Source organism: Coptis chinensis, chromosome 4 (genome assembly GCF_015680905.1).
Source record: "Coptis chinensis isolate HL-2020 chromosome 4, ASM1568090v1, whole genome shotgun sequence".
NCBI classification, from domain to species: domain Eukaryota; kingdom Viridiplantae; phylum Streptophyta; class Magnoliopsida; order Ranunculales; family Ranunculaceae; genus Coptis; species Coptis chinensis.
In genome coordinates, this window is record NC_141459.1 from 84,712,762 (window position 1) to 84,735,378 (window position 22,617).

At 36.1% G+C, this 22,617-nt stretch overlaps 1 protein-coding gene across 3 annotated transcripts; it reads right to left on the reverse strand.

Moving 5' to 3' along the window:
- Window positions 1–478: 478 nt before the first annotated feature.
- MBAC1 (Mitochondrial substrate carrier family protein) lies at window positions 479–11,536 on the reverse strand. 3 transcript variants are annotated; one of them, XM_086557851.1, is made up of 10 exons: window positions 11,247–11,297; window positions 9,292–9,381; window positions 8,697–8,764; window positions 2,054–2,155; window positions 1,739–1,843; window positions 1,566–1,664; window positions 1,290–1,490; window positions 1,118–1,216; window positions 887–1,013; window positions 479–736 (listed from the first exon to the last, which is right to left on the reverse strand). In XM_086557851.1, exons 3-10 carry the CDS (start codon window positions 8,760–8,762, stop codon window positions 672–674), a joined length of 864 nt encoding a protein of 287 aa, XP_086413977.1. In that variant the 5' UTR covers window positions 8,763–8,764; window positions 9,292–9,381; window positions 11,247–11,297; the 3' UTR covers window positions 479–671. The 3 variants fall into 3 exon arrangements, with proteins under 3 accessions (XP_086413977.1, XP_086413975.1, XP_086413976.1); XM_086557849.1 differs by lacking the exon at window positions 8,697–8,764 and having other exon boundaries at window positions 11,247–11,536; XM_086557850.1 differs by lacking the exon at window positions 8,697–8,764 and having other exon boundaries at window positions 479–1,013; window positions 11,247–11,534.
- Between the last annotated feature and the right edge of the window lie 11,081 nt (window positions 11,537–22,617).

The following is a 22,617-nucleotide window of genomic DNA, read 5'->3' on the forward strand; positions in this document are numbered from 1 at the left end:
GTGTTGATATGTGTTTCTACCTCCAAATTCCTTTCTAGAAGATGCAAAATAACTACAGTTTTGGGATGGCAGCAGGATGTTCACTAATTTGAGTCCTTGTTAGAGCAGGGTCGCAGGGACACCTACTAATTACTTGGATTCAAAACCATTTTGTTATAGCTCAATTTTACATGTAGATTTACAGGCAAACACACACTCCAAAGAGAATGCCTTTATTTTTCCTACTTGTACAAATGTCTTTCGGAATTGTTTCACTTTCTGGATAGTGGATAGTTTGTAGCTTTTCATATCAGGACTCAGGAGATAATCGTTACCTAAATAACCACTGGAATCTAGGCTGATTTTGTATTCTAGGTGCGTGCAAGCGTTTTGTGCTTTTCCCGTGAGAGGGGAGAGGAAAGATGAAGCTAGAACAATACAGCAAGTGTAAGCGCACGCATTCTGCAAGGTTAAAATAGCTTCTTTCAGCAAAGACACGTTCAAGAAAGAGAAATTGCCATTTCACCACAGATAAGAATTTATGCCACGATTCCACAAGTTGATCTCGTAAACCAACTTCTTGACTACAAAGGTAATAACAATAACATGCCTAAATCCTCCAGGAGTGCTAGACATCACTGTACCAGTATTTCTCATCCCCAAAACTAACGGCTACGACTGCTAAGCAGATTTCAACTTTCAAGCATTGGTGAAAGTAGAAAATTGAAGAAGCCCATAATTTCTTGCAGCACTTGTTCTAAAAGAATGAACATTATACACCGGTTAAGCAGGCATAGAACTGAGTGATGTCCAATAAAAAGTTTAGACTTGCAGAGAGCTTCATGTGCTTGTGCAATTCAATTCCAGAACTTGGTCACAAGAACACTCAAATGAATTATCTACTCACGCTTAATTCCTAAAACTTTTGCAGCAAGCTCCCAGGTGACAATGGCAGCTGCATTTGCAGGAAATGCTCTCACCAAAGTTGGACCAAGACCTGCATAACATCCTCTAAATCCAGTCGTTTTGTAGATCTGCCACAAAAACACAGTAGGCCTCTGTGAGGAGGTTATTTTCAAAATCGAGATTGAAAAATTTTAAATTAGAAAGAAGAAGACGAGAGAAAATGTGGAATTACTGATTGCAGCGTCAGGAGAGGATTTCTACTTGAACTTGTATCTGGGACAGTCTGAATAATAGTTTTTGCTACATCCAAGGGCAGAACAGCCGACCAAAACTGACAAGAAAAAAAGAATCGTGTAAAATGTAGTCCAACTCATTTTAACTTGGTTAAGTTGTGAAATACTTACAGCCACACCAGCAACCCCGCCACTAACTATGCCAACTCCAACATCAATCAGAGCATTTGGTTGGTCATTACTACCAGATAAAGCAGGATTCCTTTGCAATTGCATGTAGTGACGGATATACTCATATGTGCTAAAGAAAACTGCGTTCCCTATAGATTCTCTTAATATAGTAGTGACACCTCCACGAAATAAACCAGTTACCTGAGAAAAATTTGTCTATCAGCACCAAACTACATCAGGTGCCAAGTCATGAATATGCAGATAGTTGATTGTTACCCCTTCATCTTTTATGGTTTTTAGAGCACAATCTAGTGGACTGCTATATCTGGTGTGCTTCAGAACAAGGGAGTCAGTACCTTGAACTTGCATCCTACACTGCAAATATTAATGTCACACACAGATATAAAAAAATATTAAAAGCAACAATTAATAGATTTCTACTTACTCACTTTCACCAGTTCTGATGGACACAGTATAAAACTGATTATAGCTCCACCAAAAGCTGCTGAGGGAATGATGACCTGTAGTTGTGGCCCACTACGGTTCTTGTCCCCCTAAAGAAGCAGCAAGCAATGTGGATATAACATTAGCACATGATATATTTAGAAGAAAGCATCTTCAAAAGAAAACGAACACGCAGTAGCTCCCTTCCGACAGCAAGCCAGCAACTAAACAAAATCACTGGCCTTCTTTTATGAATCCTAATATATGCTGAGTAAGCCAATAAACAAAACACCTAGTTTGTTATCCTTGTGCCGAAATACCTGAAGTGCCTGTTTTGTTTGGGAATAAAGGCCAAAAAGAATTGAGCTTTCAAACGCCATCCCAAAAAACGAAGACGTTGCTCCTCTATAAAGTCCTCTGACCTGTTAAAACAGTTAGTACAGAGTCTGATGTCAAAACAGAAAACAAAGTCTACAGTTATCCAGCGAATATATTTTACAGTTTCAAAGCACTACAGACATATTGGAAAGCACACTAAGCAGTAGATATAGTTGCATTCTTCCATGTTTCCAAAAAGCTGTTATTTTTGTATCTTATTTTTTCGGATCGTAAAACTAAAGAAGATGCTGCTAGGCTATAAAATCCTCTGACCTGTTAAACAAACAGTTAAGGACTACTCCAGAGTTTGATGTCAAAAACAAACAAAAAAGTCTACCGCCATCCAGGGACCTACTTTACAATTTTGACGCAACACAGATACATGGCAAAGAACATTGGATAGCATGTTAAGCAATAAATACATTGGCATTTTTCCACTTTTTCCCTGATAGGTATAACTCAAAACCCCTTCCCCAGATGAGAATGGGATACATGTTGTGCAAGCACACACACAAACATATGTATTCACTCAAACATGTGTCATACGAACCTGTGCAGTTAAATTGCTACTCGGTCGAAGAGTGAGTAGCGACTAGGTCTACTCCGTCGGGGATTTCATAACACTATATTTCTTTACAAATACCTGTTAAATATATTTAACATTGAAATACCAACATAATGGAGCCAATTAAGAACCCAATCAATCAATAAACAATCAAAACACTCATATGATTAAAGTGTAGAACTTTAAAGAATCAAGGCTTGATTGAATCGGCGATTTCGATGTTTAACAATGAAATAGTGAACACAATTACTCGGCTAATCGGGGCTAATCGGTTGAGTACTTGGGAATTTTTTTAGGCCGATCTTGATCGGGAATTAAATTGTTAGACGGGTCGGCTAAGTAGCAAGTACTCACCGATTATTCAACGATTTAACTGCCCAGGTGCGATCACACAAAAGGACACAACACACAAATCAAAATATGTTTATTAGGAGGAAATGAGAAATTAACAAGAAGAATTAATGCAACAAACAGTTCACTATATTACACCTCTCAATCAATGTAGTTATTCACTATTCTACCATAAATAGATGCAAACAGTAGTCTCCCTCATAAAAGCGCATACCAACCTAAAAAGAGTATATCATGAAATTCCTACCATGATATGTAGACTTGAAGATGTCCATCTCACCCATATGGCTTGAAGTTTTAGGTTGTGCAAGGACCACAACTGGAGGTGGAGTATGTTTGACCATTATCTTAGGTTCATTTCTCGTTCCCTGGTTTGCAATATACATGTTTGACCTGGTAAGAACCTCCTTTTAGCGAAGACAGACAGACTTGAGCATAATTTAAGCAATGCCCACAGTGATCAGTATGATAAATATTATTGGTCGAACTAGCAAAAGAACAAAATGGGTCATCACTAAAAGCTATATATATAGGAGGGACTCTAGAGCAGGAAACTAGGGTCAAATCACCTCGAACTTCATACCCATGTACTTGAGCCTATTGTATGAACCAACTCTGGTTGTTTTACCTTTTACAGCATGCGAAGCTTCCAAACAATTTAAAAAAAATATTGACGAGTAATTTAAACCCGTCTTAGTATTGTGTATTTTTTATATTATCATTTTTTTCCCACTATTATAAAACATCAAGGCATCCAACTCAAAACCAATTTGGGATGAGTGGAGGCACAGGAATATTTAAACTATACTGCAGCAATTATTAGTATTCTCATATCTCAATCTATTTTTTTTTTAACGGTGATTTTGTATTGATTTGTAACGAAAGAAAAAACTTCAAAAATTAGATAGCTTGGAAGCCTAGGAAATGCATTCTTTTTCATCGTTCATCGAATTTGGACTTGAAGAAGCAAGCCATGCTAACCAGAAAACTACAGACGCTGACGGAACAGAATGAAACTAAAGTACTTTATTTTAAGGGAGCTCGTGGAACCAAACCTCGGATAAGCGTAATCCAACCCTGTTATTCATAGTAAGCTACAAGAGAATTCTCCAATTCCAGTCCTTTGGACCATGAGTAACCAAGAAAATCCTACCATCCCTCTCCCCTCCCCCCCCCAAGACGAGGGCGGAAATCGAACTCAGATCCTAGGGAATAGAAACCCAAGACCTGACCAACCAGCATGTTACTTGTTGAACAGTAAACAAAAACAAAATGTCTGGGTCAAGGCAGAACAGGGATAGACCAGTGCAGTCAAGGCGCAAAGAGGCGCGCGCCTAAGGCGCGGAGAGGTGCACTTTAGTGCCTCGCCTTGACCAAGGCGGGGGAGCTAACATAAGGCACAAGGCGCATGCCTTATAAACATTTACAGTTTTTTTTGTTTTTTTGTACAATTTTTGCTATACGTGACATATTTACACTCGATCCAATTGTTGTATAGTACAAGAAATTGTACAAATTTAATAAGTTTCATCTTTGAGTACACTCTAAACTTAATTTTGATTAATTTCTTTTAAGTTGTATGGATTGAGAGAAGACACAAAGATGGATTAAATGAAGTTTTATGGGATTCCAAAATTTGAATCATGTGGTCTACTTCGTGAAGAACTCATTTGGCTCAATTCGATTGGTTCACTCTTTTAGTTTATTGAAGTTGAGCTAGATTGCATTGAGATATACGAATTTTATTTTGCTATTTACTTATTGCTTAAGATTTTTCTTTTAAATTACTACAATGGTATGGAAATGACTCATGGATTTTATGGGTGTTGCTCAATGGTTTCATGTTTACAATCACATAGAATTAATTTTAATGTATAGCTAAGAAAATCAGTGATAATTAATGTCATATTTAATATTTATTTTATTTTTTATTTGTTATATCTATTTTTTTATTACTACGCGCCTCGCTTTAATCAGGCGCGCGCCACGCCTCGCGCCTTGCGTCTAAGGCACAAAGAGGGTGTTGCACCTTAGGTGCGCCTTAATGCCTTGACTACACTAGGATAGACTAAATATACATAAACTGTTACTTGATGATCCTATTGCATGCAAAACAAAATTGACTGAATTAAAAGTACTTTGAATTGATAATAAATAATAAAATAAAATAAATAAATAAAGTGGTCGAAAGAGATATTTCCCACAAATTTGGGCATAGATTCCAAATAGCAATGGAAAGTACCAATTTACAACAATGCGCTCACTTGCTTTGCTTTGGACATCTTTATTTTTCTTTCGTGTTTATCATCCTCACGTTAAATTCAAGAATACTTCTTTTCATATGAAGTCAATGAAAACCTTTTTCTGCCTTTACACACTTAATAGCTTTCAGATAGCTTATAGACTAGACAAACTGATGGAGAGCATTAGTTCATCTGTTAAGTGTTATGGGCGTATGCCTATAGGTTCGATGGTCAAGCCCATGGATCGTGAGCCCACTAGTTAGTTGTTGCTTTATTGTTATTATTATAAATCAGAGGCTTTCAATTAGGGATCTGGAGAGTTGATATTTATGATTTGTGAGATTCAATAAAAGAGTTATCTTTTAGGTTTCTTTGTTTTGTTTAATTAAAGAGTAGATTTAATAAATTAAAGCTTCCGTCAGTTTAATCTACATCATTTGGTATCGGAGTACGAATCATTCTTGAGTAAAATCCAATTTTTCTTTTTCTTTTTATTCGTTTTTATTTTTCGTGCTACTGTTTATTGGATACTGTTCACCCAAAAAAACTATTCATCAGAAACACTACACACGCGTTAACATTCATTGTGTTACTGTTCACCCAAAAATTAATTTTCTGCCTTTGTTTTCTTTCAAGATCAAAGTTTTAATTTTAATGTCGTATATCAAGAAACCAGAGATAGAGCACCTAAAAAAAAACTATCAGGGTTTGAATGCCAAGTTTGAAGCTATGCAAGAATCATTGAATGCGCTTCTAGCCGTCCAACAACAAAATTCTAAGGTTTCTCCAGAAGTTAGTTTACTTTTTCAGCAGCCGTCACAGGTTCCGCCATTAATGGCGCCTTCTCAAAGTTTTCAGACACCGCCAATATCTATGTCATTCGACTATTATCCAAATCTCTATCAGCAACAGATGATATATCAGGGTTCTTCTCCTTATTATTTGTCTTAGAACCCTAGTCAATATCATTATGTTCCTCCTTATGCGCCAAACCCGAATTTGGGATATGTGTCTCTATCATTCTGTCCACAGCAAGAAGTTTCTCGTCTCCAGACTGCTCCAGCGCCGCAAGGTCTTGAAATAGTGGGTGTGCCTATTGTGACTACAGTAATCTCAAATCCTGCCTTGGTCACTACTACCACGCCACCAGACACTCCAGTTATTCCAGCACCCACAGATACTGTCTTGCTAGAACAGATTACGCAGCAACATCAACCATCACATCTTTTTGATGTTTGGTCTGCTAACTCAACTCCTCTTACAGATCTTCCTGATACAGTTGTAACAGAAGGCCAGAAACAAGTTGATCAATGGCTCCAGTGTGACCACCCAGTTGAGGTTCCTACACTAGTTCATGAACCTTTTAATCTTCCATCTGTTATTCCTCTTCAGAGTGGGGGAAGCCCTAATTCGGAACTGGGTTTACCACCAATCCAACCATTGGAGCGATTTGTTCCCCTCCGAGACATCAAGTTATTGCACAATATCAAGTGCGTCTTGTAGGGCAACATAAGCCAGCAAATAACATGTAAGAGGGTCCTTTTCTTCAGCCGAACCATCTTGGTATTGGCCATTGTATGGCTCAAAGAGGACATGGTCATGGCGGTGCGAATAGAGGAAGGGGTGGTCAACCTCCTCACAATCAGTGTGCTCCCTTGGCAAGCTAGGCGTGATCAAATTCCTCCCTCACCACTAAGGCGGCATGGTAGTGATGTTCTTTCTCTCTCTTCTGACAGTGATTCTTCAGAAGACAGTCAGCCTACAACGGTAACCGTGTTCCTCCTGCTTTAATTACTGTTGATCGTTTAATTCGTTTGTTAGAAAAAAAAAAAATAGTCATGGTGATATTAAGATTGATGTTCCTGAGTTTGATGGAAAGATAGATGCTGATGTGTTTGTGGATTGGTTAAATTGTATTGAGAAGATTTTTGAATATAAGGGTTTGTTGGGTGCTAAGTGTGTTCGATTGGTAGCTACAAATTAAGCGGATATGCGCTGGTCTAGTGGGATGAATACCAAAGAGGTCGTACACATAAAGGGAAAAGTTAGTGCAACGTTGGTCTAAGATGAAGGAGGCATTGTGCAAAGAATTTGTTCCTAAAAACTATGAGTGTGACTTGTTTAATCGCTTGCATAATTTGAAACAAAATTTATCTACCGTTCAAGAGTACACTAAGACTTTTAATATGCTTTGCACTCACTTGAATATGACCAAGGCTGAAGAGTTTAAAATACAATATGTTAATAGCTTATAGAAGCGCATTCAAGCCGATTTATCCTTTGTTGATATTCAAACTATGGCAGATGCAGTTATTTATGCTAGGAAGTCCGAAGATCTCCATAAATCATCCACAATTCCATCGCCTACTAGTACTGGGTCTACTTCTGTGAATCCTGTGAGTGTTTTTTCTGCTTCCAAGAAGTGTTTTGAGTGTGAAATTATTGGTCACATAGCTGCTGAGTGTCCCAAGAAGAAGTGTCCTGTTTTGTTAGCTGAAAAAGGTGATGAAGAGTTCGAAAGTGTTTCTGACAAGCCACCTAACCATGTTCTAGATATCTAGCATGAAGCATTATCAGTCTTCCTAGCTTCAAATGCACCACCATTGTAGCTCGAGGATGACCTCTTTTCAATCAGGGGAGAGTGATGCAGAGCATTAGTTCGTCTGTCAAGTGTTATAGGCGTGTGCCTATAGGTTTGGTGGTCAAGCCCATGGGTCGTGAGCCCACTAGTTAGTTGTTGCTTTATTGTTATTAGTATAAATTAGAGGCTTGCAATTAGGGTTCTGGAGAGTTGATGTTTATGATTTGTGAGATTCAATAAAAGAGTTGTCTTTTAGGTTTCTTTGTTTTGTTTAATTAAAGAGTAGATTTAATAAACTGAAGCTTCCGCCAGTTTAATCAACATCACAAACCCTAATGAGGGATGACCATAAGAGGTTTTCTAAACAAAATAAACAAATATAAATAAAACAAACTAAATATTTATTGCACAACTCAAATCAATCTAGGTCCGATCTTGATTGATTTGCATCCTAATTTTACCTTGACCTTAAAATTGGAACAAATAGTTTTGCCACTGCAGTCCAGATAGATTTGAAAATTATCTAGATCAGTCTAGAAAAGAAAAAGTACTTAGAAATTGCTGCGCGATTTCCTAATCTCATCAAGCTACATCTCTTTCACAATGCAAGTCATTTAAAATCCAAATTAATTAAGGTTCGACATCAGTATGTAAAATACAGATTAAACGATTAAAAACAATTTAAACAGATCCTCAAGGTCCCTAACAAGTCAAGGACTCAAGGGACAACAAATACTAATGTCTTTATTTATCTAGTGTCTAAGAGCGTTGACCGTCACTTACATATGCAAAGTGACATTGAAACAGGTAGCGATGAAGTATTCAACGTATTTCTGAATAGTTACCTCGTTCCATTCACCACAAGGCATCCATCTGCCTAACTTCATCAATCTTAAATATCTGTGCGTCATATCTGACAAGGATAATTGATACGTATCTGATATGGACCTTTTCTTTTTAACATGTAAGTGTCGATATTAAATAGACAATATGTAATGCCCAATACGCATAAAAGCTGAGGTTATATACAATTTTTCATGGCATAGGATATTCACATGCAGGTTTCTGTGGATAATGGACACCCATGATGGAGAGACTAATAATTATTACAGATACTGACTATGTTTACCACTGAAAATGCTAACACAAAGAATTCATAGCTTAATTTATAAAGTGGTCAAGGAAAACACTTTCATATTTCATGACATGTAATTTGGTGGGATACACCAGAAGGGGCAAATTTTCAATTGTGGCCATGATTTAGTATTCTTTTCTTCCTTCCTGTGTTTGACTGGTCATCTAGAGATAAGAAATTTCCTTGGTAGTAATTTCACCCAAACCTCATGATTCTGTTTGATAGATATAAACTATTATCCCCAATAAAAGATGTACTTAATTGACTTCAAATCACATGAAAAAAGATAAGTAAAAGAAACATACACCCTCATTTTTCAAAATCCTAGCAGTGCAATGCAGTGCATTTCGGTACTTAATTCCGTGTGCTTCAGTATTGTGCTTTTGTAGCTTCACCTGTAAAACAAGCAATCGGTGATTCAAGAAACAGATCAGCCAAAAGAGAAATCAGGATTGACATTAATAAGACTGTGTACAATGTTAACTCTTTCCTTGCTTTTACCAGCAGAATGCTGCTAAAATATGATTCTAAACGACTTCCATGCGGCCTCAAACACAGTCGAAAAATTATAAGTTAATGATTTAACATATTTTCTAGAATAAAACAGTGATATCTGGACAAAAGTATATTGGAAGAATGTGTCAACAAAGACATTATCAAACATATAATAAATAAGTTTAGAGAAAATAAAAAATATAATAAACCAACTAAGGGCATGATTGGAAAAGTATAATGGTAAATATGTACATGTGCCTCAACCCATACAGTTCTGATACTATACATTCTGTAAGCTAGAACAGCTTCTTCCATTTTTCTATTCCAACGCATCACACAACCTGAATTCTGCCACTTGCATATAATTATTCCACGTTCACCTTAAAGAAGCATCTATACCGCTACAATCATCTTGCAACACCTTGTAAGGGTCATAGGAATTTATTATTTGATTTAACAAAATCTAGTAACCAAAGATACTCTTTCTTCTTACCCTAGGCCGTACCACAACATAAAGGTGCACAAACTCCCTGTAGACATTACATAGATTCTAGTACCACCTTCTTATCATATATAAATCTCCTAACCTCAACGGACTTCAGAGAACTATATTGACGAAGGTCTTGGTTTTTGCCAGTACATGGACGTCTCCATCCACAAGTCTGCAATGGTGAGCTAATGAAATTCTGATGCATCATTTCCACAAATAACTAACTTCTGTTTCTCAAGAGAAGAATGGTATTGCTCTCTATTGGAACATCTGATATACCACATTTATTGCACAATAATTGCTGGATCCAAAAAAAAAAATTGTTTTCATACTTACACACGCCCCCACAGTCTATACCATTAATTGTATATACAATAGTTGCAGCTTATTAACAGCAATTATCAGCACAAATAATTTCTAGAACACATTCTCATCTTGTGCATGGACTAGTGCTTACCATAAAGCAAAGAAACAGTAGCCTATAACTCTTCATAAAAAGGAGAAAAGGAACGATAGAACCACAAGAGCCTAAACCACGCTATATACCAAGGATCACACAATAAAATACAATCGTGATAAAGAAACCAATCAAGATCAAAACCACTGTGATTTATCCCAAATATATAAATGAGCTGAAGTATGTTGAAAAAAAAAAAAAAAAAAAAAAAAAATATATATATATATATATATATACAAGCGGATAGGATATTAGAAACCATCCAGAGTCCAAACCTGTTACAACATGTGTATCTTTAGAATCCAAGGCCAGAGACAAACCATGTGCTATAAGCAAAGTGACTATCACATATACAACTCCATTTTTCCTCAAACTTATAGTAAGCTATCAGAGTTGTACAGTTTTTTTAAAAAAATTCAACTTCTTTCCAAGAGAGGTGAGTGAGCGATATTGGTTCAACACTTATATGAAATTTGTATCCTTGTCTTTACTTGACACCAGCAGTGAAAATTAATAGTATTCCTAATTTTGCCCTTATGACATATTTCATCATAGTTCACACACAACATACTTAAACACCACATTGCTAAATGCTAACTTGATATCATATTAATCAAAAGCCCTCTTTGGGGAATCCTACATTGTGCAAAATATTAAATATATAGCCAAAATAAACCATCCCCAATAATTTATAAAGCAATAACACATTTTTACACTAGTATTCAGTAAAAAAACAGCTAAAGTTTACAACTTTGAAGGGTTAATAAGAAATGGTTAAAAGGGGTTACGTAATCATAGTAAAAAGAAAGGAAGTATACCTTAACAGTGTCGAAAGGGTGACCAATGATCACAGTTGAAACTCCAGCTACTAAACCTGCTATGTAATCCTTGTACGCTGATGAGGATGAGGATGAGGATGATGATGATGATTCATCACCCATTCTTCTTCTTCTTGTATGTTTTTTGTTTTAGTCAGTAATGGGGTTTTTGTTGTAACACCCCACTACACAGATGACAGACCGAGGGAGAAGCAACTTTATATTTTCTAAAGAAAAAACGACCAACTTTACAGGTTTTTGGAAATATGGGGGACCAAATTTATTTTCTTGACAGTTTGGGGCAAACTATTTGATTTTTGCAATATAGAAACTTCCGTGAAATTTCTCTAACACCGTTTATAATTTGTATTAATTTTTATTATAAATTAATACAAATAAAAATTAATTTGTAATGTTGAAAAAAGATTAATATAAATTAATTTGTAATGTTGAAAAAAATTAATATAAAATTTCTAATTTGCAATGTTGAAAAATAAAATAAAAATTAATACAAATTAGAAACGGTGTTAAAGAAATTTTGATACTCTTTTTAGTTGTTTTTCGTTTTCTAAAACAAAAACGGAAGTTCCTACATTGCAAAAATAAAACAGTTTGGTCCCCGTATTGTCAAAAGGTGTAAAGTTTGATACTCTTTTTAGTTGTTTTTCGTTTTCTAAAACAAAAACGGAAGTTCCTACATTGCAAAAATAAAACAGTTTGGTCCCCGTATTGTCAAAAGGTGTAAAGTTTGATACTCTTTTTAGTTGTTTTTCGTTTTCTAAAACAAAAAGGTTGAACCGGAGTTTGAGCTAGCCGGGTCAATTTTTAAGTGCCGAACTTGGTACAACATGGATTCATGAAACCGTGTGTGAATCGGGTTTGAGTATAGGCATAGGCGATTTTTTTTTTAATAATGATAGGAAAAAAAATGAATTTGTGGGCATCAAACTAGGGCCAATTTAACATAATGGGCAACTAATTTTTTTTGTTAACACTTTGGGCATCCAACTTTTCAATTTTAGGAATGTGGGGATTTCGTCTGTTTTCCATCCAAATATACTTATAGTTGCATTTTTTTAAAAAAAATCATCAAAAATTAAGAAATCATCAAAAAAACCATAAAAAATTATCCAAACTTGCAGCCTTTTTTTTTTTTTTTTTTTATTTTTTGATGATTTTATAATTTTTGACGATTTAAAAAAAATATATATAACTGTTAAGTATATTTGAATGGAAAACTGACGAAATCTCCACATTGTTAAAATTGAAAAGCTGGATGCCTAAAGTGTTAACAAAAAAATTTGGTTGCTCACTATGTGAAATTGGCCATAGTTTGATGCCCAGAAATTCATTTTTTCCAATAATCAAATATAGGCAAGGCCATGTTTAGGGATGTTTTATGTCATAAACCTAAGTGGAAGGTTAATTGATGCTTAGACCTGCAGATGTCTTGATTCACGGTTAGTTTGAGAGCAAACATGTATGTGTTCTTGATGTTATTAGAACTTTTATGATGGTAAGGCTTGGAAATGGTGTCTTTGAAGTGCAGCAAGCAGCCAACAACGCAATAGTGACAAAAATGGAGTAGCACGAGGAAGCTTGTAGCTAGGGCTAACCAACACTGCTTTATCCCTTCCACATTTGACATTTTTATTTTTTTGGATTCACAATCCATTGAGTTACTCAAAATATTGCAGAAAATTGTGAATAATACAACAATGTGATGACTGCTGGTTGTAATGAGTTTGTTTTTAGGAGAGTAGAGTTTGTTGTTCAAAAAGGATTTGTGCTGATGTAGACCATAGAGTATATGGTTATTGTCTAATTGTTTTTAGTAAATCATATGAACTTACTAAAACCCAAGTAATTTTTGTTTTAATTATTTAAGTACAATTTAGAAGTGCATAGAAGTCTAGCTAGTTAATTATGAGTTCCAATAGTCTTAGAAAGATATTATTATGATATAGATAGGTAAAGTTACTTCATCGTAGATCAAGCAGCTAATTAAGCATTCAGTGGGTCTACAAGATGATATTTAAGTAGTATTCCATGAGAGACTAGCCTCCATGGATTACTGAAGTTGAGCTAATGGTGAGTTGTTGTTTGAGTTGAAGTTCATCCTCAATCTTTATGTTGGAAAGAATGGTTTTATGGCTAAAAACAAAAATTATGTAACTTCTCCTATTCATGTTTTTAAACTTTGAAAGGATTGAAAACAAGTTGTCTAGGAAGATAAAAACATTGAAAGTTAGTTGCTCTGGATTAAAACTTGAAATAACAAGGGAATAGAAAGAAATGGCTTGATTAACAAGTCACACTCATTTGATTGATTCAAATGAGTGTTACTTGTTTTCTATTGATTGAAATGACAAAAGGGAAGTGGAGAAAACAAGTTGATTGATCACAAGATTGAAAACAAGTATTGAAATGCAATGAAAAACTTTAAAGTAAATAAAACAATAAGTTTGTACAATGGAAAATAGCAAAACAAGAAATAAAATAAATCTATCTAAAAATCATGAGTAAATGATCTCAATCCTTGGTTTGTCAAGCCAAGAATTGGATAATGATTTCTCTCTACACTTTTTGCTTATATACCCCTACTTTTACATTTACAGATTTGCCCTCTTCCTCTAGATGTAGGACACCTCATATAATTGCTTTTTCTTTTTCTTTTTTGTTTTATGCTTTATGTTTTATCTTTTCTTCTTGAGCAAGCTAGGGCAAGCAAAAGCAAGCTAAGACCACTTTTGAGATAAGACCATCATCTTCAGTCTTTTGAGCTAAGGACAAAATCTTCAGTCTTTTGGGTTTGAGTCCTTGACTGTTGGCTTTGACTTTTCAGCACTTTCTCATATAAGCTCGAGTCTTCCTAAGCAGCGTTAATAGAGCTCATTTTGGCGCTAAAATGCATATTTTACGATAAGTAGTCTGAAATGGCCTGTAACATGCAAAAGACAGTTAAAGCTATGAGTTGTCTGTTTATTATGCGTAAGAATGGCTGTAATGAGCAGTAACGTAAGGGGATAAAAACGCACATTTAGGGTCTGATCAATTACCAAATGGGAGGTCCTTGGTCAGGTCTATTTTAGATTTGCTTAATTTCTATTGAACCATTGAATTCAATGGTTTATATGAATGTCCTTATTAATACAAAATATTTGCTTACTATACGTAGAAAAAAAATAATGTTTCTAGGTGTTTTAGAAGGTTTCTAAGATGATTTGATGAAGTTCTCTATATAAAGAGTTTAGAGGATGAAAATTGTAATAAATAAATACATCAATCAATCTTCAACATCCTTCTCAATTTTGGTGGAAGGTTCTCCTACGGGTTTCTTTCGAAGCCAACATGGTTTAAGACAAGGTGATCCCATCTCACCCATTTTGTTTAACATAGTCATGGAAGTTTTAAGCAAGATGGTAACTAAGGTAATGGAACAGGGTATGATAAGAGGTTTTCAATCTGCTCCTGATGGGCCTGAAATAGCAATTCTGCAGTTTGCCGACGACGCTCTATTTCTTCTTGATGCATCAATTCCTCAACTCATGGTTATCAAGTCCGTATGTGCTACTTATTTTCAAAGCTTGCTCGGGGCTTACAGTTAATATGTCTAAGACACATCTGTTTGAAGTTGGCACCCATGTTATGTGCTGTGAAATGGGTGAGTTACCGTGTAGATAATTGGGACTCCCCCTCGGCGCCTCCTATAAGAATAGAAGGGTATGTGATCCAGTGATTGAGACAATTGATAGAAGGTTAATTAGGAGGGTCGAGGATGAGACTTCTATCCAAAGGTGCAAGGCTCATGCTCGCTCAAAGTGTTTTGGCCAACCTTCCCATTTATGATTTCATTGTTTACTATTCCGATAAGTGTTACTAAAAGAATTGAACAAAGAGTCAAGGATTTCATCTGGGGTTCAACCGAGGGAAAACGAAAATATCATCTTATCAAGTGGGATAAAGTATGCACCCTTAGAGAGGAGGGCGGTCTAGTTATTCATATCTGAACTACTATGAATGAGGCTAACTTTCTTAGGACGCTGGTTATGGAGATATGGTCGCGAGGAAGGGGTGCTATGGAGGAGGGTAATCGACTCAAAATATAGTAATGCCTCTTATGGAGGCTAGCTGAATCAGGCGACTCAAGCTCATGGCATGAGTTTATGGAGAGGTATACTTGTTATTCTACTGACGTTTAAAGTAGGCATTTCTCTCCAAGTCAGCAACAGTACTCTTATTCGTTTCTGGCTAGATACATGGATCGGCAACATGCCTCTTTATGATCAGTTTCCATTGATTTTCTGAGCTACTACTATGTGGCATAGTCGAATTAGCGAACTAGTTAGGAGTGATCAGAGTGGATTCTCATAGAACTTGCATCTCCACAGAGCCTACAATGATTGGAAATTAGAGCAGTACACTAACCTAACATCTCTCCTCCAACATGTCTCCCTAACAAACCAATGTGATTCTTGGCAATGGAAAATATCGAAGGATGGAGTTTTTTCGGTTAAAACCTTTTACATGTTTTTGGTCGAGCAAAGTAGAGGTGATGACTATAAGGTGCATAATTTCCCTATGAAGTTGGTTTGGAGAGTGCTTGCAATCCCACTTAAAGTAAGGTTCTTCTTTTAATCGGCTTTGCTTGGATGTACCCACACGGCAGATGCTCTTATACATAGGGGCTTAGAAGTTTTGCCGGTTTGCACTATGTGTGGTATGGTGAACAAGTCTATAACTCACCTATTTCTACATTGTTCTTATGCTCTTGAGGTCTGGTCCATTATGATGCAACCTTTTGGTTGTCTTTCCCAAGGCTTGCAAGAGCTGACTCATTAGAGAATTGGCTTAGGTGTTGGCCGAAGATGAGGGGAAATGGGGTCATAGCCAAAATGTGGAAACTCACTCCTTACGTAGTTTTGTGGGTGTTGTGGAAAATCAGGAATGACAGAGTGTTTCGGTAGAAGATCACCCCTCCAGCGCGCGCATGCATAGTAGCCAAAGGATTGGTCTGGCACTAGTTATACATCTCTTCAACAAGAAGGCATTATCACTTTCAGGACCTAATCCTCCACTGGGATACTATTATTACTAGTTTTTAAATAATTCTCTTTCTTTCTTGTTTTCTAGTTTATATGTTTTTAGGAGTTGTCTTTAATATAGTTGAGGATCTCCCTCACTATACTCCACTTGTAGTGGCATTTCTGGTCTTTGCCCTTACATTAATAAAATCTACTTATCAAAAAAATCAATAAACTTATGTTTCAATTTATCTCTTTTATGTTCTATTGAACTTTTATTATCGCTTCCGCTATATCAATTAGTATCAGTTTCAGAAGGTGTTCTAGGTTGATATCAAGTTCAAAGTTGAAGAACATTCCCAGGACATAAAATATATACGTACTATTTTTTCTTATTTTTTTTTAAAGTGGAAATTTTATTAATAATGAGTTTTACAAATAATTAAGACAAGCTTGCAACAAGCTGCGCCGCAAGTCCTTTTTGAATGGAAAATCCTATCCTCCTAAATACAAATTCGTTAGAACCAGCTGTCATTACGTTGCAATTCATAATTTTCTGCAATCTCTTAACGAGCTCAACAGACTGTTGTGCCAAAAAACCAAAAGTGTCGAAACTGAATGAAATGAAATAATGTTGGTTAGCCTTACACACCTTCTCGTGTTTCTCAATCTTCCCTGTCATTGCTCTATTACCTGCATCTCTTACCTCAGCTCAAAGACTCCATTCCCAAGCCCTACCAATGGAGAAGTTCCAATTACATCAATACATGCATGCCTCCCTCAGACCAATTGTAGATCAAAACATATCCGCAGACCGAAGTGTCGATCTTCCCTCATTTAATTCAGATCAGTGAGAAAATTGACGGGAACCTCCTTTTTCACTTGTACCCTAGCCCTCCAAAATGCATCACATAAAAAGTCTCTGACATGATCATGTCAGTATTTGAAACCTGGAAAATGTCTACAATGTGTTGCATGGTCCTCAAAAACATCTAGTCTACTATTTTTGCATATAGGGCATAAACCACCATTAGAGTACAAAGGAATCATGAGACGGTACTAGAGAATAAAACGATACTCCACCAGTGACATACGTTGTCCAAGTCCTTCCATTGGAATAGTAAGTAGAAAATCCTTTGCGTGTTCCGACTGCAAGCATCCAATGACTGCCTTTTGATGAGCAGATAACTCAAACTTCATCTCAAGACCAACAACGATCTTACTGTAGAAATCTTCTACCAATTTTTTTGTGGTTTTGAGGGTGATAAGCACCCAAAAGTGTAGTTTAAACCTCTTAATGGTACTCTACTTAGGCCAATTATGTTTATAATAAATAAAATTTAATGCTGTTTACGTGTTTTTGTGCAATTCAGGACTTAAAGTTGATTAGGTGACTAAAGGCACCACTTTTGCATGGAAAACGAGTCAAGATGATTAGCAAGGAAGTTATACATTTAAAGCCCAAGAATCATGGAGAAAAACCTTTTATTATTTATGTCTTTAATTCACTATTTTAGATTAATGAATCCAATGAAACAAGGCTAAACCTCCATTAGAGGGGGTTTATGAAGCTATGTGAGGATGATTGATTAAGTAGAATGGTTGTTGTTTTGAATAGAGTTTCAAGTTTGATTCTCATGGTTGTTTAGAGATAAAAACCATAAGAGTTGAACTAGAGTTTAAAGCCACCATCAAAGAGATTTGTAGTGGACCTAAACTCTCATGCTAGTGGAACCTTGATCCGAGAGGACTTGGTGTTCACTAGGGATCAATAGGCAATTCGATAATCAACCTAATGATCAATCGAATTGCATGGCAGATTAAACTCTTCTCTAATACCTTTATTCATTCTCTAAATTCACTTTTTTCACCTTATATCTACTATTTTGACTCTCAATAGTGAACCATATTTGCAATCTAGATTCGTATCCAAGTAGTGTACAACTAGAGTTTGGCGAACATGACTACTCTCCCCTTTATCACATGATTTTAATGAGTTTTATCTACTGCTTTTCCATCATAATTTACTGTTCACGATCTCATAAAGCTAATGAGAATCAATCTAATTTAAATCCATTATTATCAATGGCACCGCTTGCCATCTAGTTCATTTATATTACGCGTGTTTAGATTACAAAACACTGTTTTCACTATTCACAAAACACACACTAAAACACTGTTCTTACTTTTTTCAAAATTTTCTACTACTGTTCGAGAGCATACGAGTTGTTCAGCCAATTCCCTACCCTCCCGTGACCTAACCCTAAAAATTTGAAACCCTAGTTTTAACTCACGAGTGCGCGCGCGCCCAAAAATTACCTTCACTGATCGCGACCCGCCTTCCACATATCGAGCGTGACTCGTGTCCCATATAACTAAATTCTAAGCGCGCATGCGCCCTAGGTTAATTAGCTTAAATTAATTTTTTAATATTATTTGCAATCTTATCTCACGAGTACAGTACAGTACTTGTATGCTATCAACTACAAAATTTAAAAAAAAAAATTTCTCCATTCTAAATGGTGTCTAGAAAACTGACAGAATTTGGGGTTCTCTAATTAAGGAACGTGCGCTGCACACACATACAACCTCCCTCAAATTCCTAAGTGGCCTGGCCGTTGGTTTAATAAAAATACAAAAAATTTAATTAATTAAATATTAGTTTAGTAAATAAACACACCCACTACCAAAGGCCGTTTCATAGGCCTAACATCAAGGCCCAACACGAAGCCTATAATAAAAAGCCTTTTCCTAATTCTTAAAAATTTAAAAACTAATAAGGTTAATCTTTTTACAGGACTTCACAATCCACATCGTGTACTAGGACCAGTACTTGTATAATTGTTCAAGTAACATAGATGTGCTTAAAGGCTGTAGAAGATGCAATTTATACGCGTAGCAAGGACGCTCCAGGTAACACCTCTATACATCCTCGAATTTACTGTCAGAGGATTCTATTTCTAGTAATAATCAGGCTATTTTTGCATGCTCATTAGGACTTGCATATTAGACTTAAAGCTTGTATGAGATTAAGATCTGGTACGCATAAACTTGCCATATTAGTTTATCGTAGACACAGAAATAATCGCCTATCTAGAAATTCACCAATCACCACACACACACCACCTACACTACATTTGTAGCAATGGATGAATAAATAGCAGAGAGACCACTCTTTGATTTCTATAATGCTTTAAACGATGTACTTGAGTCCTGCATAATTCTTGCAGATACTACGGGAGATTTTAGAATCCCCCCCCTCCATATATTTAATCTGCTACCTGTTTTCCATGGATTAGACCATGAGAAGCCTTATTAACACTTACATAGGATACAACAAGTTCTTACTACATTTCATCATCCTAACGTAAGACCTGAACAAATAAAACTCTGGGTGTTTCCTTTTACCCTAGCTGACAAAGCGGCTGCTTGGCTAACAGCACAAAAGCTGAACTCTGTCGACATATGGGAAAAACTAGTAGAATTATTTATGAAACAATTTTACCCACCACAAAAGACTGATGAGATGCTACAAAATATTCATTTCTTTCACCAAAAGCCTCAAGAATCCTTTTCTGAGGCTTGGAATCGTTTCACTGATATTCTAGTAGAATGTCCACATCATAATCTAGGTAAATACACACTAGTTCGTGTCTTCTTCAAAAGCCTATCCCAACATCATAAAGAGACTTAAGATATCATGAATGGAGGTAATTTCCTAGGTAAAAGAGCCATAGATGCTTATAACTTTCTAGATAATCAATCAAAGAAAAGTAACAACTAGGGAGGTAACGATTACTCCCACTCCATTCCTTCTTCAACAGTTAAGGCAACTAGTATGTTTGACATAAAACCAGATCCTGAACTTAGAACTTTAATTGAATCCCTCACTCGTAAGGTCGATGCCCTCTCTGTCAATAAACAAGAAGTGAAACCCACTCCTATCATGAACATAAACTCTCCTCATTGTAATTTCTATTTTAGTTTTGAGCATTTCGACTTCTATTGTCCTCTTGTCTATGAACAACCACCACCACAGTCAGCCAATGTCTGTGCTTTTAATAATAACCCTAACACACAATGGAGGCAAAACACTAATTATAATCCACAACACCTCTAGGTTTTAATAATCAAAATGTTAGGCCCACTACAAACTTCCACCAATTTAACCAACATCTAGGACAAGGACAATTAGGTGACCAGAATAAAAGTTTAGTGCCCATGACCTAGAACTATCAACATCTAGACATTAACGCTCAACAAGCCTTAGTTCCAGTCACTCCTCCGATGACCACTCCACCAGTTAAACCATCTACAGAGGACGTAATAGTGACCTTGCTGGAAAAACAAAATCAAATTATTCAACAAAACTCCAACTTGATGAAAGATCAGCATGATCAAAACACTAACATGCTACAACAAATGATGCAAATGATGCAGTCTTTGTGCCAAAAGATTATTGACATGTCTCATAACCAAAATAATAACCAACAAGGCGTGTTTTCAGGTCAAGTTGTGCCTAATCCTAAGTCAACAAACACTGGCTTTGAAGTACACAATATTCAATGTAATGGTAATATAAACCAAGGGGACTTCCAGGCAGTCACTACCCTTTGTTCGGGTAAAGTAGTTGATAACCAAGTGACTATGCCTAAAGATCACCGGTAAACTAAGCATGAAACCAATACCAAATACTGTCATAGAAACTAAAGACCCTACAACTGTAGAAGTTCTAGTCCAACCACAACCAAAAGGTAAAACCTTACAAGACTCCTTAATAGAAATTGATGATCCTACACCTGTAGAGGTTCCAATATGGAAACCTAGTTGGAAAACAGCAAAAGATAAATACAAGGTTAATAATATTGTTGACCCTTATGCTAAATATAAAGAAAAACCACCATTTCCCCAGAGACTAGTTGTGTCTAAAAAGGACGATAATTTTAATGTGATTAGGAAAGTGTTTAAAAATCTGACTATAAACCTACATTTTCTAGATGCTATAAAATATCTACCCGGACACGTTAAGTTTCTACAAGAGTTGTGCACCATGAAGAGGAAAACCAACATACCCCATGAAACCTTTTTAATTGAACAATATATCTCTTTATCTGAACATAACGGAATTGTTAAGTACAAGGACCCTGGTCGTCTAACTGTACAATGCACATTAGGCGATAACTTCATAACAATTGTACTATTAGACCTAGGGGCGAGTGCTAACTTACTCCCTTTTTATTCATATAAACAATTAGGTCTCCATCAACTTAAACCAACCAAAATGACTTTGCAGTTAGCCGATCATTTTATTAAGTATCCCAAAGGCGTAGTTGAAAATATTTTAGTTAAAGTTTAGGATTTTTACTACCCGGTTGATTTTGTTATTCTTGACACAGCAGTTGCTCATGATTCTATTCCCATCATTTTAGGGCACCCTTTCTTAGCAACCGCCAATGCCTAAATCAATTATCGGGATGGATCAATGACTCTTTTCTTTGGAAATCTGTCTGTAGAAGTTAACATGTTTAGACTCAAGCAGGGACAACTAGGTTTGCCTGTAGAATGAGAAGTAAAGTCCATTGAGAGTTTTGTATCTCACATTAGTGCTTTCAACCCTTTCCTTCCAACATTAGTAAATACCGCTCTTAGGGAAGAAGAAAAAGATCATAATTTTGACTCCTTGAACATAAATGAAATAGAGAACAAAATTTTCACCTTGCCTTCTGACCCTATGATAGATGGAGTCAATCTCACAATAGACGAGATAGACGAATTCCTCAAAGATGCAGATGAATACCACAATTATGTGGATGTGAACAACCTAGATGAAGAATTTGATGAGTTTCTAAGAGCCTGTGATGATCCACCTTCTCAAGAACTACCTAGAGCACTACCCGACCACCATCCAACTGAGCTAATCCCTAATAAATACCAATCATTTACCACCATCTCGATTCCCCTCCCTCCACCTTTTCAAAGATACCTTCAGTTTGTACTAAACCTTCTTGTTTCTCCTGTGCTTTATGACTTTCTAAACCTATCTGCTAAAGAAATAATACCTAAGGACAAGCCACCCGATCCTTTCATTTTCAGAAGTGAGACAATTCAGACCTACACCATGAATAAGTTTTGTGCTAAACCCACATTCTCATTTTTTCCATTCCTTTCTTCTAAAATTTATCCATATCCCACATATCTTCCACAACCATCTATTTTCTCATGATCATTCACTAAGACACCCTTTCGTTGGAGGAAAAAGAACAAATTGCATGCTAGGTTCCATTCTAGATCCATCCTAATTCACTCCCATTCTGCTAAGCCACGTCGTAGAAAATCATGGTGCTTAA